This window comes from Lepidochelys olivacea, assembly GCF_965140295.1.
Source record: "Lepidochelys olivacea isolate rLepOli2 genome assembly, chromosome: 2".
Taxonomy (NCBI): Eukaryota; Metazoa; Chordata; order Testudines; family Cheloniidae; genus Lepidochelys; species Lepidochelys olivacea.
In genome coordinates this window covers 85,418,117-85,434,875 of record NC_140412.1, presented here as the reverse complement: position 1 = coordinate 85,434,875, position 16,759 = coordinate 85,418,117, and the positions used below count along the sequence as shown (strand labels likewise).

General features: G+C 38.0%; 1 protein-coding gene across 3 annotated transcripts in view; it reads left to right on the top strand.

Annotated features, from left to right (window-relative positions):
• Positions 1–16,139, top strand: part of METTL4 (methyltransferase 4, N6-adenosine) — a 28,706-nt gene extending 12,567 nt beyond the window's left edge. For 2 of the 3 annotated variants that reach the window (XM_084618737.1, XM_084618738.1), the window contains exons 6-9: positions 1,008–1,182; positions 1,434–1,540; positions 2,614–2,705; positions 15,398–16,139. In XM_084618737.1, coding sequence (XP_084474863.1) covers positions 1,008–1,182; positions 1,434–1,540; positions 2,614–2,705; positions 15,398–15,567 — 544 coding nt within the window. In that variant the 3' untranslated portion in view covers positions 15,568–16,139. The remainder of the gene's footprint in view (positions 1–1,007; positions 1,183–1,433; positions 1,541–2,613; positions 2,706–15,397) is intronic. The other variant, XM_084618736.1, reaches the window with a different exon arrangement.
• Positions 16,140–16,759: the final 620 nt, after the last annotated feature.

Sequence of the window (16,759 nt, the reverse complement as noted above, 5' to 3'; positions counted from 1 at the left end):
CTGCAATTTTTTTTTAAATAATTTGTTACTTAAATCATTAATATCCACACCCCATGCTTTGCCTCTTAATCATAAAATCCAAATAGAGTTCCAGTCGCCTCTTCTGAAATAAACTGCTTTAGCATTCAGCCACAGACAATACATACCAATGCAATCCTGAAAATCACACTCATATGCACAACATTAACTCTCTTCAAGTGTTCTTAAATGGTAGTAACACATTACAGACTTTTAAAGTGAAGTATGTCTGTCAGTAAGACATGTTGGTGTAGTCAGTTAAGGTTGTGCGGCATTGGGAAATGGAGGGAAACAGGAGCTACTCTCTTTTTAAAAGAAAAAAAAATTGTATGTAATGTCATGTTGTCTGGAGTGGCTCACAACCATGAGTGCTAACCTCATGGCAGACGCCCCAAACTGGCAATATGTTCTATAATTAGATTTCACCAACCCAGTAACAAGTATGAACTCCTGGATTACTGTAACAGTCTTACTGTTGCGCTTGTAGGTTACTCCATTTGCTTTTCATTCAGATGGGAGATTTCTTATTCGAGAGTGAATGGTATTGACTTGAGTGGAAACTACAATATAAACAGAAACTATTGTGTCATCAAATAGTTTATTCTGGTGTACAAATGAGAGTATTGGATTAAAAGCAGTAATCTTTATCAAAATTAAGACTGGAACTCAGCCTTTTTCAAAAGTAGAATTCTTACAGAGCTGATCTATTTTGGGAATGGGAGAAATATTTAGATAAAAATTACAACCTATATATATATATATAATCCATATGTGTGGGGTTTTTTCAAAAGCATCCAACATATTTGGCCACTGGATGTCACTCTTGACTCATATTTAAGTTTATTTAACTGTGGGGTTTTATTTATATTCAGGAAATGTTTCTTAAAGAAGAATGTCAGAGTTGGGGCTTTATATAGCGCCTTTCACTGTTGTTTTTTATACTAGTTTTGTATTTGCTAATACACTTTCTGAAATATACTGAGGTACAGATACAACCACTTGTCTTCCTGGCAAATCAAGCAAATTCCCATACCATCGCTAGCTGCTCCAAATTGTCTTGTGGTCACATGGGTGACCAATAGACAGAAGCACCTGCGTTTTGTTAGGGATGAACTTTATCCTCATTGGTCTGTGAAGACTCTTGCTGAGTGGCACTGGGTGAAAGTAAGTTCTGAATCTGTTTGCTTTTGGTGGGTGGGGCATGCAACGTGGTGCTTTTCTGCATATTTCTGTAATTTTTCTGTCCCTTAGTGTTTTTTGTATTTAAAGGTCATTACTTTTTCACTGGGAGGCAGAAATTTTATATCTTCATTTTGGGGAGGTGGGGAAAGAGATTAATAATTACTAACAGAAAAACATATACCTGTTGTATACCAAGTCACATGCAAAATTTATTTCTCATTTCTTTTTGTCAGATTACCAGATCTGGAGAATTTGTATTTCCATTAGATTCTTCCCACAAGAAACCCTATGAAGTCCTTGTGTTGGGGAGAGTTCAAGGAATAATAGATTTTCCATTAAGGTAGGAGAGACTATTTTTAGTAAGTATTTTTCTAAGTGGTTGTTCTTTTTGCATTTGTCATTCTTATATAAGCTATATAATAAGCTTTCAGGGTTGTCACTATGTGTCACTCTGGAGCCTAGAATCTCTGTTTAGTCAGTGTGAAGCGATGGAAACAGCTATAAGCAAGGTTGAGAGCTCTTTTTTTGTTCAGAATATCACCAGGTGTAATCATCAGTGGGATTTGTGATGTGTTACAATCCAGTTTTTAAGTTCTTAGTCATTTTGACTCTACAAATTACACTTGTGATACTGTACCTGTACACTAAGGCATGTATCTATGCCATACCAGTCACTTTTTGCCCCTCACCTGGTGCATACTGCTCCTAAAGTTGGCACAGTCACCCTTGGGAGCATCATCTCAGTGAAAGGGGAATTCTCCAGTGGCACAGAGTGACCAAAGCAGCTCTTGTCTCTCCCAGCTGCCAGTGTATGGCGCATGGCTCTGGGAAAGGGGACATGGCTTCCCCTTGCTGGCACTTCTCAGCTGCAGTCCTACCTGCCTGGGGCTGTTGACTGCCATCAGAAGTTAGAGCAGTCCTTTGTCTGTTCTCTCTCTCACTGGGGGACCAGTCAAATGAACAGGTGGCCCCAATCAGGAGGAACAAGTGGGTGGGGTTGTGCTGTGCATTCCTCACCATAGCAGAGCGCCAGTGTGTATGTATTTGTGTATGCACATAATGTAGGGGTGTGGTTTGGGTTCTTTTGGTTAAAGTCAGTGATATTCTGCGGTTGAAAAGTGACAGAGCTATTGATTAGTTTGGATTTTTTCCCCCTCTTGTTTTATCCCTTTATTACCTATATTTTCTTCAAAGCCTCTGAAATGTCATAAACTGACCTTTAGCTTTCAGGAAAACAAATATACTCAACATTTAGATATTTAGCTTCCCCAAGGCTTGCGGTGAAGTCTGATAGTGAATGAGTATTCTGTAGTTTTTATATCCCATTTGGGACAAAACCCCATGAAAACGCGTACCTGTATCACAGTATTGATTGAGAAATCTCATTTATTTTCTTCTGATTTTATACAACAGGAAATCAGACGTGGAAGTACTTCCAATTCCAGACCACAAATTAATTGTCAGCGTACCCTGCACTCTTCATTCACACAAACCTCCTCTTACTGGTATGTTCTTTGAACACCTCTCTACAATATAGTGTTTGTATAGACCAAGATTTTTCAAACTTGAATGTCTGAAGTTAGGCACCTAAATCCATATATAGATGCCAAATAAGTGGCCTGATTTTCAGAGATGTCAAGCAAATGCGGTCAATAGGAATGACAAGTGTTCAACATCTCTGAAAATCCTGCCACATTTAGTTCCTTAAATATGGGTGTTAGGCACCCAAGTTTGGGCATCTCTGTTTGAAATTTTTGGACAGAGGTCTTAAATTTAAAAAAAATTTTTTTTTGCATTTGTTTTCTAGTTTTATAACTACTTCAAAATTGCTCTGTTCCTGCATTCTGTATGAAATAGTTCCAGATGACCTGAGTTCTTTCCTTTGTGTGGTGAGCAGCATTTCCCTGGCTGGGAATACATAAAATAGACTGGTTATTGCTTACTTAATTAAAACTACCAGTCTTTTCTTTCTGGGACACCTAATTGTGGAAGAGATTTATTTATTTTTTCATACACAGAATATGCACATATAGCACAAAACCTTGGGTATGTTGTATATCTTTTTAAAACCACAGATTTAATTAAAATAACTTTTAACAAAATGACAGTAATTGACAGCAAGTAGACCATACCCATATTAATTACCAATAACCATTATACATTACAGGGGTTGATCTCCAGCCAATCAGTTAGACTATAGGTGCCTCCCATCCAAGCCCTTGCTCATGCTAGGTCTGAAGAATCTCTTGACCTGTACACAGTGCCAAGGGGGTCTGCAAACTGGGGCTCTGGCGGATCAATGATGAATTTTCAAATCAAGATTGGATGTTTTCAAAAAGATATGCTCTAGGAATTTATTTTTTGGAAGTTCTGTGGCCTGTGTTATACAGGAGGTCAGACTAAGTGTTTTGGAAGTATTATTATTTATGCCGGGTAAAACTAAAGGCCAAATGCTATTTATAATTGCTCTAAACCTGCCTAAATAATAAGCAATTTAGTACATCCAAACAATAACAAAACACTTCTAAGCATTTGATCAAGATACTTATAAATAGGCTAAACTCCAGGAGTGCTTAGACCCATATTGGTTGGCTTCAACTTGGTCAGACAGGTATTAGCCATGAACGCTTTAAGAGTTGACTTTATTCTCTTTTTAACAAACAAGCAATGACATTGCCAATTATCAGACCTCAGTTAAGGCCAGATGAAGCAGTTTCTTATATAGCAAATTACTTACTGCACTTGGTATCCAATTAACTGTGTTTTATTTCTCTTACTTCAGCCCATACTTTAAGATAACACTGATATTTTGAAGGGTCACTACAAGTTTAACACAACCCTTCTTTCACATGAACTCATTCTTTTTGGTCACATGCTTTGAGCCCATTGCTCATGCTAATATCCCAACTTAATTTAAAACTGTGGTTCACCCAAATCTAATGTTGACCTATATTACTACAGTGGGTGATCACAGTGGCCCTTCTGGCCTTGGAATCTATGAACTTATGGATTGTATCATTGAAATATGCTATACTTGAAGACTCTTCATGTTCCATCTGCAGAAGGTGCGAGTAACCACAGGGAACCTGTTAGACTTGTTCTCTGGCCACTGCACCGAATCCATATTAGGTTTTGGGTGTAAATCCAGTCACTGACTGATTTTTATAAAGCTCTAACTGGTTTGGGTCTTGGCTGTTGAAGAGACTGCGTCTCTCACCTTGAACTACCATAAATGAGATCAGTTTGAGTTAAATTACTGGATTTAAATGTGTGAGAGCTTGATGACAGGGTGTGCAAAGTAGAAGTCTTTCAACTTTAATGTAGCCCACACTTCTCTCCATACGCACTTCTGACAAAATCCTAGTTTGATTACTCTTCTATATAGGTAATTATACTGACCTCATAACTGTAGTATCTGAGCGCCTTCCAGTGGTCCATTAAATGACATGACTAACATTTGTCATGTGTGGTTCGTTCTTCAGTTCATCCTCTCCCAAGGGGGGAAATTGTGTGTGCAATGTAGTGTTGGTTATTGTAGGTTTAAAAATCATATGCATATAATGCTATGTATTTCTGGTGTAGAAGTCAGGTTGAAGAAGTGTGCCTTGCACTTGGAGTAGAAGGTGATGAGATTGGAGGTGATTCTTGGTTCCTGTGGGAATTTGTTCCACATTCTTGGTCCAACCCCCAAGAAGCTCTGTCTCCTGCACTGACAAGATTTACTCTCATGGTAGAAAGTTGCATTGTGTCTGAGGAGCAGAGTTGTCTGTGGACAGGGTACTAGTCTCAACTCCTTTTCACTCTTGTCTGAGAGGGAGTTTTTGAAGTGTTTATTTTTGGGGTTTTTTTTGTTTTGTTAGTAGTGGGTGTTAATATACATGTGTCTGGAGACAAGTAATTGGGCACAATTTAGTAATCTGAAATATAATCAAGCTTGAATCCTTGACCATCTATCAGCAATGTCCTGCAATAAGCCGTAGAATTTAAATCTTTCTGGTTGATTAACGGGAGTGCCTGGACTGATCTATATGATTGCAAGATTCGTGGTCACTGAGGCAGCTGGGGCTCAGACCTCTTAAGACTTTACTGGCCAAGCTTGGAAAGGCTTTACAGACAAACAGAAATGCAGTCGAGTTGAGTGTATGTAATGTGATAACTTTTGAATGGTGCATTAGATCAATTCCAAAATTTCAGGAAGTGATCTAGTTATCAGTGGGCAGAATCCTATTGATCAGGGGGGAAATGGGGAATATATGGAGTTGCTGTCATCTGTTCAGTGCAGCCACAGTTTCATGTACCTCTGCACTTTGTCTGCAGTTCAAACAACTTGTTGATGGGTTTCAGAGTAACAGCCGTGTTAGTCTGTATTCGCAAAAAGAAAAGGAGTACTTGTGGCACCTTAGAGACTAACCAATTTATTTGAGCATCCGATGAAGTGAGCTGTAGCTCACGAAAACTTATGGTCAAATAAATTGATTAGTCTCTAAGGTGCCACAAGTACTCCTTTTCTTTTTGCAACTTGTTGATGGTACCCTTAATGCCTTCCAGCATAACCCCTGCTCATCCTCCCAATAGAATTTAATGTGGTTGACACCCTGACTGATTTATCTTCCAGACAGACAGAAGAGAAATAATTTCTCTTCCTGATGAAAGCTGTGTTATAGATGCTCAGCCAGTAGGGGCAGACAGAGGGAGAGAAGAAGCCTTCATTTCTCCCTTCTAGTGTCCTGCCTCCACAACTCCTGCTCTGTGGTGGGGAGGGAGGCAGAAGTGCTCCCCTCCCTTTCAATCCTGGGGGAAAAAGGTACTTTGGACATAGTCCAGAGGAGAGTGACAAAAATAGCAAATCGTATAGAAAAGCTGGCTAAAGATGAAAGGTTAAAAAAGTCTTCTTCAAATATGTTAAGGGGCTGGTATAAAGAAGATGGTGATCAATTGATCTCCATGTCCATCGAAGGTCAGACAAGAAGTAATGGACTTAATCTGAAGTAGAGGAGATTTAGGTTAGATTTTTAGGAACTATTTTCTAACTCTAAGAGTAGTTAAACTCTGGAATAGGTATCCAAGGGAGGTTGGAGGTTAAGAACAGGATGGACAAAAACCTGTCAGGGATGGTCTAGATTTACTTGCTCCTGCCTCAGTGCAGGGGGCTGGACTTGGCCTCTCGAGGTCCCTTCCAGCCTGACATTGTTATGATTCTGTGAGTATGATTTGTGGGAGGGGAGTCACATAGCCTGTGGCATAGGAGGAATGGGTTGGAACAGGACCCATATAGTGGGGGAAGAGAGGAATAGGGGAACAGAGCCCCTGGCCTTGTGCTGAGAATGGGAGATCCTGCTTGGAGGGGTGGGGGATGGAGGGAAGACAGACAGTGCTGAAGGGGAAATGGGGGGCAGAGACCCTGGCATGGGAAAATGGATGCACAAAGCCCCTAGTATTGTGGAGGGAGAGTGGGCAATCTTGAAATGGGTGATGTGGGAATCGGGGGAGCAGACAGAACCCCCAAGGGAACAGCTGCAACCCCCACCACTACCAGACCCTCCAGAGGCTTCTCCCTACCTATCATTTTCTTATTTGGATTGAACTTCAGCCAACTATCTCGCATCCGTGTTGGACATTGGTCAGGTACTAGGGAGACTGCCATCCAATTCTGACAGAAGTGACTTAGGTCACTGGTGATCTTGCATCTCAAAATGTCTGATTTCCCTTAGTGCAGGAGTTCTCAGACTGGGAGTTGTGACCCCTCAGGGAGGTCGTGAGGTTATTACATGGGGGGTTGTGAGCTCTCAGCCTCCACCCCCAAATTCTACTTTATCTCCAGCATTTATAATAGTTTTTAATATAAAAATTTGTGTTTTTTTGTTTAATTAATAAGGGAAGGGGGCCGCACTCAAGAAGCTTGCTGTGTGAAAGGGCTCACCAGTACAAAAGTTTGAGAACCACTGCATTAGTGCCTTATATCCACACTGCACAGAATGGTGACACTATTATGTATAGATTAGTACAGGAATCCTGTACTAGAGTAGTTCCTTCATACTGTATGTGTCTGATACAAACTATAGAAATGACACTAGTGAATTCATGTATATGAATTCAGGTCTGAAACTGGCTTAAAAACAAAATATTGTACTTTGTGGATTAGCAAAAGTATTTAAAGCCAGGGATTTGGCAAAATTAATTATAGTCAAGTAAATATGATTAGTATTCATCTTTCATTTGTGTGCTTCTTGCTTGTCACTCAAATATCTGGTACTAACGCCATTGTAGGCGAGTGGTAGGCACCACGATTTGGTAGACTTAATGTACCCTCACTATGTGCGTGCACACATACGTCATTTTGAAAGCTTATTATGTCTACTTTAAGATGAGAGATGATGTAGAGCTGTCAAGTGGAATAGAAACAGGAATAAATAGTGACACTATCAACACACTAAAATGACCACTTTGAAATATTTGCCTTTGTTTGTTAGTGTAATTGCACTATGTATTATTTCAAGACACAAAATTGGATTTCTTTGTGACTTTAAAGCATCACAACAACAATCTAAAGTGTAAAACAAAATCTAATACATTTTGTACTGGTATCATTGAAACATGACTGGTGACATTTCTAGTCAACATAATTATCATCATCTTCCTGATCTCTATTGAGAGTGTGCGTTACCACAGTCTTCCTTGCCTTGGCATGTACGCAGTTCTATGAAGTAAAGATTGTTCTGACTATAGACGCAGTTAACTGTAGAGCAATGCCTACTGGTACAGGCACAAAAAAGGCCTTGCAGGAGCTGAGATGCCATTGGTCCCGTGAAGAATATAGGAAGTAGATCATACACATTTTTCCATATATGTTGCAATGGTGATCCAATATCTGGTTTACCTATATGCAAAGACATCCAAATCTTTGTTTGGCAAGATTCTCTTTTGACATGCTATTCAAAACTGTCCTCATGTGAGGGGAATTTGGCCAGTGACTTGTCTTTTTTGATGAATAGATTGAGGTGCAAACAATTCAGGTCTCTGTGGGTTTTCTTTTTTTGCTCTGGTCATAGAGTACTGCTTTGCTCCAGAAATTGAAGCTTGTCTGTCAGACTCTCCCAATTTGGCAAGATCTCTGAAGTGGTAAGCTCCCTTTGTTTTGACAACATTTAAACACAGATTTTTTCCCCCCCAGTACCAAATAGGGATGAGACCGTTCTATCTCTTAATGCATGTATAGCAAGAGGTATGTTGCAGAAGTCAGGAGTGAGTGTGCCACAAATTGTTTTCACAAGTATGAAACAATGCTTGTTAGTTGTGCTTGTAGTGGTGCCTGTGTTAGGCCACATGTTATCTGCATATTCCATTTTTGGAAAGTAGTGAACAGCACATCCAAATCATGTGTGTCAGATGACCGAATTGTTATAGTTCCTTTGACACACAAGAAACCCAAAAGCCACTCTGGCACATACAAGCGTGCAGAAGCATCTTTGTGTCCACTTCCTTTTGAGTACTGTTCAAGTGTTGGGGCTTGTCTTCACTTACCAGTGGATTGATACTGCGGCTATCGACCCAATAAGGGTCAGTTTAGCAGGTTTAGTGAAGACCCGCTAAGTTGACTGTAGATCGCTCTCCTGTCAACTCTGGTACTCCACTGGAACGAGAAGAATAAGGGGAGTCGACGGGAGAACATCTCCCGTCGACAATGCGTAGCGTTGACCCCGCTGTAAGTAAATGTAAACTCTATTGACTTGAGTTATGCTGCAAGTGTAGCTCAAATTGTGTAGCTTAGATCGACTTTCTCCCGTAGTGTAGACCTGCCATTGGACTTCAACACACTTAGTGGTGATGGACTTTGTTACTTCATTATTGAAAATGCATCGAGCAAGAAGGAGTGTTTGTGCTGGCGTGCTCCTACACACTCAGGTGCATTTTGAACTGTATATTCACAGAGAAATTTTACAAGTGACTGCTTCTTGGATGCCATGTTTAAAAACTCTTTCCATGGAAGCATGTAGTGTCCACCAGTCACCTGGTATTTCTTGCATCTAACCTTAGATCCTGTCTGATGCTGTCTTTCTGCAGTTTTCTGTCAAAGACTTCAGGTATAGAATTAGCTTTTAGGACCTGCCTGAAGTACTCAGGAGCCAGTTCATCAAATGTGTGGAATTTGTGTCCAGCCATTATTTGTATGACAGCCATGGCGTCTTTGCTATACACTGTCATTTCTTTGTTGCATGCTCTTAGCTCATGGATTCCTTCAGATTCCCTAATTCAGCTTTGTCTGTGCTTCTTATTGTTACATCAGCATGTAAGAGGGACATAGGCTCAGGTACCCATGGGAGACTAAGAATAGCTGGTATTGAAACATCCTCTCTGTATCTTGCTAAGGATTGGGCTCTGCAGAAAACAGTTTCAAGACAGATAGCTGCTGTGATTGTCCTTCCCTTGCCAGACTTAAATTTGGTCTTTTTCATCATGTCAGCATATGTTTTGATGGCAAATTTCTTGACAGGGCTGAAGAAGCTACATGTCCCATGAAAATCAAATGCACCTTACAGAGATCTTTCCATTTATACTTCAGCATCTGCTGTTTTCAGTCGAGACTCTTGTATGATGCTCTTTATCTGCAGTTTAGAGGCAAGGACTTGTTTGTGGACTTTGTCTTCACTATTTCATTAGGCCGCTGCTTTCTCTCATAGCTTTTGCATTTTCATAATATGAAGCTGTGTATTATGATCACTAACACTCACTTGTGCATGTGTGCCACTGAATTAAAAAGCTAGTTTCTAGTGTATTTCAAAGGTTAGTACTGCATGAATAGGCAATTACAAATTAAAACAGTCTACCAGGCAGACTAGAGGCTACGTTGTATGTACAAAAGCTGACAAATGGAGAAGTATTATGTTAAAAAGTCATGTACATTTATATCTGCCCACTATGTAGTACAAACTATAGGCACACGATCTACTGTTACTAGTGCACAATCTTCAGTGTGAGACTGATCAGTTTAGCAAATTTCAACTGAAAATATCACTCATGAGATACTTTGACAATGAAGAATGTGATGTGAAAACATTTCACGTTAGTACATTGCAAAATGTTGATATTTGCCATTTTTGCCAGGTGCGAAATAGCTTAATCGTTGCTGGAAAAAATATTTGCCCATGCAAAACCATTAAAAATACTTTAATACATTGATGTTTGGTAGTTTTGACCAATAAACACCACATTAAGGTGTTGACATTAACATGAACAGTAAAAACTATAGTCAGTCATATTGTAGTGTTTCCAGAACTGCAAAAAAAAGACACACTCATTTTGGATACCATTGCTTCACTGTGTCCTTCAGCCTTACTGCACCACTTGACAGCTCCACATCATATTCCTATAAAGGTACATAAAATAAACTTTCACATAATATCTGATGTAGATGTGTGTACATTACATGCCAAAATTCTTTTGGAGAATTGCTGCATGCCTGTTGTACTTTATTCATTTTTATTGCTGAAAGAAGAAATTTGCCACTGAGTACAGATCATCTGGCCAGTGATTTACACTTTTTTTTCTAATGTACATGTATATTTTCAATAAGTAAAGGTTACTCTTAGAACAGCAAAAATTAAAGAGTAAAGGTGTTGCTTCTGTCTAAAGATGTTGCAAATGCTCTTAGTAGTGGTATTACACAGGGTGGTGGTTGCGTTTTTTTTGTTTTTTTTTTTTGTTTTTTCAAAGGCAGTATTCTAGATTTGCCAGTAGAGAGCAGCTGATCCACATTCCTAGATTATTTAGAACAACATGAACAGAAGCTGAAGTTTGGGGATGGGGAGAAGGAAACTTGATGACTCACACACACATTCTTTGTGTTTTTGTTTAAGTAGCAACAAAGCCAAAAATATTAGTATTTATTGCTACTGTCTGGCACTTGATTTCTTGTTACTATTGTAAAGTTTTATGTTGGTACATATGTAGCCATTTAATGACTGATTATAACAATTTATTTCTCTGGGGGAAGAGGAAGATGCAAATTAAAGCAAGCCATCAAAAGCAGACATTCAGGTTCCTGCAGTGCATTTAACTATGAAATCATGACTGTAGGGGTTTCTGGTGATACATGTTCTGTGTTTAGTGCTCACGGCTTTAATATGTCATTATAAATGTACTTAAACTGCTTTATGCAAATACTTTAAAATGAAATTTTATCACTTATGATTTTGATTCAAATAACAGCAGGTTTTCCTTCTAGTCCAATTCATTGTTGCTGCTAGGATACATAAAGGGTGGCTCTCTTACATGGAGGACACTGAGCAATATTGAATTTCAAATAATGTGATTTTTTTTTTAAACTGTTCTGTACGGGTTCATATACTGGCTCTTGAGATTTCATATTTCTTCCTCAGTTTGTAAAGAAGCTATTAATTATGAAAAGACAGCCCACTTAAAAATCCTGGGCCTTATTCTTGGGTCTGCCCCAGCCACTTTACCCTGCTCTAGCAGAGCAAAACAGTTGGAAGCCCAGAGAAAACCTGCTTCCTGTAGCAGCTCTGTGCCCCTTGAGCCATGTTGTAGAGACATGTCTCAGAGGGAATTAAAGAAGGCATGTACAGGGAGTCCTTATGTCCCATGTGGTACCATGCTGTGCAATAGTCTGTGGGGCTGTTGGCAGCCAGGCATAAATTGGAACTCAGCCAACTGGAGGCTTAGACAAAGGCTAGGTGGCATAATGCCACCTTTGCCCAACCTCCAACACTTCCTCGCCACCCTTCTCTGGTCCTGTGCTAAGCACAAATCAGTCTGCACAGATAATCTGGCCCACATGTTGTGAACAATATTCCTAATATATTACTAAACATGAGAGAATTTCAGTCATTTGATTTCCTTTCACTGTTTGTTTTATGGTTACATTTCAGACCATGAATCAATGAAGTTTTTTCACTTGCATTTATATAGACCATTTCCTATCTAGGTTCCTACTACTTCAGTATTTGAGTTTCAAACACTACAGGGGAATGGTTGCTTGTTTAAAAACCGACCCTTTCTTTGAATTCTTATTTAAAATAAATGTTGTTCTAAAATACACTTGGCCCAAAATGTGCAAGTTGATAGTGGCTTTTTAAGTTAAAATAATATTGATTTTCAGTGACATTTGTGTTTATCGTGAATAGAACTGAAAAAGTAAAAGTATTTTTAATGTGTGGCCGTTAGAGAAAATAATATTTTTTATCTTTTGGTATCAAAGGCCTGACCCTTCAGTCCTTACTTAGTTGAAAAACTTAAAGTTTTGCTTAATGTCTGAAGATCAGTCCCCAAGTGTATGTTAACATATACTTGTGAAGGTAGGAAGGCCATAAGACCCTAACAAAGATACTATTATAACATTCTATTTTAAGCTATAAGTTAATGGTCAAGTAAACTGGCCGCATTAGATTTTATACCAACAAAATATGGCCATGTTATTGCCCTCTATATATGCTAATTTTCATTGCACTGAAGGTTACTTCCTGATGTGATTATGTAAATACCCAATCCAAGCTATGAAAAATTATATTGTGATAGCTTGAATTATTGTAAATATAATCTAGCTGCATCTGTGCACACAGTCATCATGTACTAGAGTGGGATCTTTAGGGGCTGTAGGGGAAGGGAAAGTGGGAGAGACTCCTAGGAACCCCTGGTTAAATTCTGTCACCAAAATTGAGGGAAAGGTTGGTGTCACACCTCTAGTTACAGCTAAGTAATCCCTATCGGAAGTAATTTCTCCCTTGTGCTGTGTCAGATAGTAGGTATTTTAAAATTATTTTCAGAAGATGGAAGTTTTGATGCTCAATAATTAGTAATACTAGTGCCGCTGGACTTCCTGTTGCGGCAACAATATTCATTCATTCTCTCTCTCTCTCTCTCATTTTTACACACACACACACTCCCTCTCCCTCTCCCTCTCCCTCTCCAAAATGTATATTTAATAAAACCTTGTTGGTCAAATGGTATTGTCTCCTTTATTTGGATTTTTTGGTTATGAAAAGTGGGTTTTATTTCTAAATGGGGAAAAGAAACTAAAGAGCTGATGTTTCAATAAGCGCTGCATGCGCTGGTCCCTGTTGAAGGCAAAAGAGCAGAATTCTTCCCAGGGCAAATTTATTGACAGCGTGGGGCTTTAGAGTTTCCCTCTTTTGGAAGGGCACATACCCTAGTAGATGGGCTTTCTTAGATTGGGGGAATAGATTTTTTGGGAGATGTTTGTTAAAATACTGGCAGCATATCCGTACACAAACAATCCTTAACTAAAGAAAGCATGGAAAAGAATGACAGGTTTTACTTTTTTTGTTTTTTGTTTTGTTAGGTGATGGCTTTGCAAAATGGTACAGGCACATTTTTCAAGGAGTACTATCTAACTGTCTAATTAGGTGGAGGGAGGGAAATTCTTGTGAGATCAAAAAGCACTGTTCAGTGTAGCAGGCTTGGTGTCAGAATGCACATTCTGTTCTAAACCTGCCAGACGCTTATGCAAATGTTAGATTGGATTAGGTTTTCTAGCCTGCTTATTAAAAGGAATAGATTTTCCGATATGAGATTATTAGTAATAGCAGTATTATGTGGCAAAAAAACCCAATGTGAATAAGTCATCTACAGAATTTTTGTTTTTTTTGTTTTTAAAAGAGTTGGGGCAGGTTTACATGCCCTGTTCTTGTACCAAAATGTGAGAAGTATGGAAACTTTAACGGGGAAAAAAACTTTTAAAATACAATATTAGAATGAGTTTAAAGTGGGTTTCAGGTTTCAGAGGAGGGAAAATGTTTGGGTAGAAAAAGCATGTGGGAAGATTGCCACACAGTAGATCTTTGGGAGAATATTCATCTTCCAGCAGCAGGAGCATTTCATGATGTGCGTTTGAACAGATGAGATAGAACAGTGTAATTCTTTGATGGGCAACTCTGACCTGAAAATCAAACAATGGATTCTAGCCATAAATGTTCCCACCCTTTCTCTGATGTATGCTGATTAGATGTGTTTCTGCTTTCTGAAATGATAGTGAGAGGGAGAGATCAGTTCAGGTAACAAAATGCCTGATATAATAATGAACTGTTTTCTATACCTCATGTTTCATGAGGAATAGTGAAAATTCTGAATGAGTTCTCGAGGAAAGTTGAGAAAGGGGGAGTTTTTTCAATTCTGTAGTTAGTCATAGTTAGACGTAAAAATTACATTGCTGGGACATATTTTTGTTCTAGAGGTATTTTTCAGGCTTTCCCACTCCTACATACTGTGTCACCTTTTAAAACCTTTTACTTAGTAAGCTTTTTTTTGTACTTTTAAACCTTCTCCCTGAAACATAACAATTAAGAATCCCTTTGACCCAGCAGCAAGCTATATTGATCTGTCTGACAAGTACCCCATTCAAAAATGTAAGAAATATTTGAAATAATACCTTTCAGATAAAATCAACCAATCAAGATACCTTACCTGCCCCCCCCTTACCAAATATTCCTCATAATCAGTGAAGTAATTGGTATTTTAACAGAAAATATCTATTTATTTAGATTTAAACATTTAAAAAATACTAAATTGTAGGAGAAATATGATTATATTTGTATCACTAAAGGAAAGAACACTTTAATAGATCTTTCTCCTAATGCTTCCAGGATAGAATGGTTCTAGTTTTATGAAGAAGTCTCTGTATTAACTACCTCCTAGATGCTTGAACTGGTGTTTCTCCTTCACCTTTTTATAGGATATCATCACGAATTGCTTTATCCTTTTTGTGTTGCGAAAGGTGGGGGGTACTGCAGCCCTAATAAATAATCAGAAGCAATTGCTCTTTAAGAAGGAAAACTATATATTTTTTTTTTGAATGTCCATGTATTTAAAAAGAGAGTCAAGTCAGTACTCAGGAGATGTTACAATGACAATATTGAAAAATTGAAAAGTCACCAGTGTAGGCAGTGAAATCCTCATTCCCTGACTCCAAATGAAAACCAATAAATCAGGGCTATTGAAGGCTTTGACAGTATTGTTCAAAATCTCAAGGGCACTTATTTCAAATGACTTTCTGACTATAAATAGTCAAGCTGGTTGATGAAATCCTTGAAATTAATTTGCTGTCCTTTTTTTTTTTTTTTTAATGCAACATTCCTTTTTTCATCTCCCAACAGCTCAGAGGAAATTGATTTTTTTTCTCTCCTTTTTCATCATCATCTGTTTCTTTTTTTTTTCTTTTGCACAGAGATTCTGACAGAATATATCAAACCTGATGCGGAATGTTTGGAGTTGTTTGCTCGCTGCCTGCAACCTGGTTGGACCAGTTGGGGAAATGAGGTTCTTAAATTCCAACACATTGATTATTTCATTGCTCTGCACAACGAAAATGAAGTAGGATCTTTTAGCTTAACTTGAAAACTGCCCCACTCCCCATAGTTCTAGAACACGATTTTATTATGAGGGGTGCACTCAGAAGGCAATGTAAATGAAACAGACACTTAAATTGCAATCCTCATAGTGCTTAGCCTTCTGATTAGATTATGGTGGTGTCTTCGGTTTCACAAGGTGTTCCTGTATTTTGATTCCCCTTGAGAAGCAGGGCAGATCACTTGAAATACATGCTTTTGAATCAGATTGATTTTCTGAAAGAAAATACTACTTTGGATCTGTGACAAATCAGAAAACAAGGGAAACTGAAGTAAATAAGTATAAATACAGCATATCTTACCACATAGTCATGTGCCCTTCTATCCGCTGAGAAGAAGGTACGTTGACTGGTACATAGTCTATATTTCTAAAAATTACACTTTTAAAAGAGTCAACAATTCCATCTTTTTTTAAATGCTGTTAATACTTTGAGTATGGTCTCAATATCTTACAAATTCTGCATATTAAGGCATATATATATTGCAAAAGTTTAGGAGAATATAAATATTTTATAAACTGTTTCCTCATTCTTGAAAACATTTTAAAAACTGAGCTATGCTTCATGTTTCAATTTATACCTGACTTACTTTTTTTAGCTCCTCTTTCTTGTAATGTTCTTGAAAAATATTTATTTAAAGTTTTATATCTTTTATTTTGAACTGATAACTGTTTCTGCAATAATTAAATTATTTTTAGAATGATATACTGCATATGTCCTTTGCTTCCCTTAGGTTTTACTATGAAAAAGATAACTGTTTAATGAAACATTGCTATTTGTATGCAACATTAGAGGCAAAGAGATCCTTCAGAAGATACATTGCCATTATTGATAACAAAAAGCAAAATAAATCATACACCTCAAATTAAATAAACTTTTGATTGTTTTTAACCAAAGCCTGATGTTTACAAGTTCTCTCTTTTGTAACTTTAACACAAATTTTTTAAATTTAATTTGTTTTGTCAGTGTATTATGCACGGGTTTTCAATTTCTCTGTTATAGTTTATATTGTGGTTCAGTTTCACTTTTTTTTTTCTTTATTTGGGCAGTAGAATTAGCAAAGCTGAAATAATGGTTGTTTTTATGCTAGATAGGTCATTTTCAAAACAAAAAATGTACACAAATATTTCAACAATGAAGTGCAAGCTGTTATAATCCTACCAGTGGGCAAAAACCTCCTGT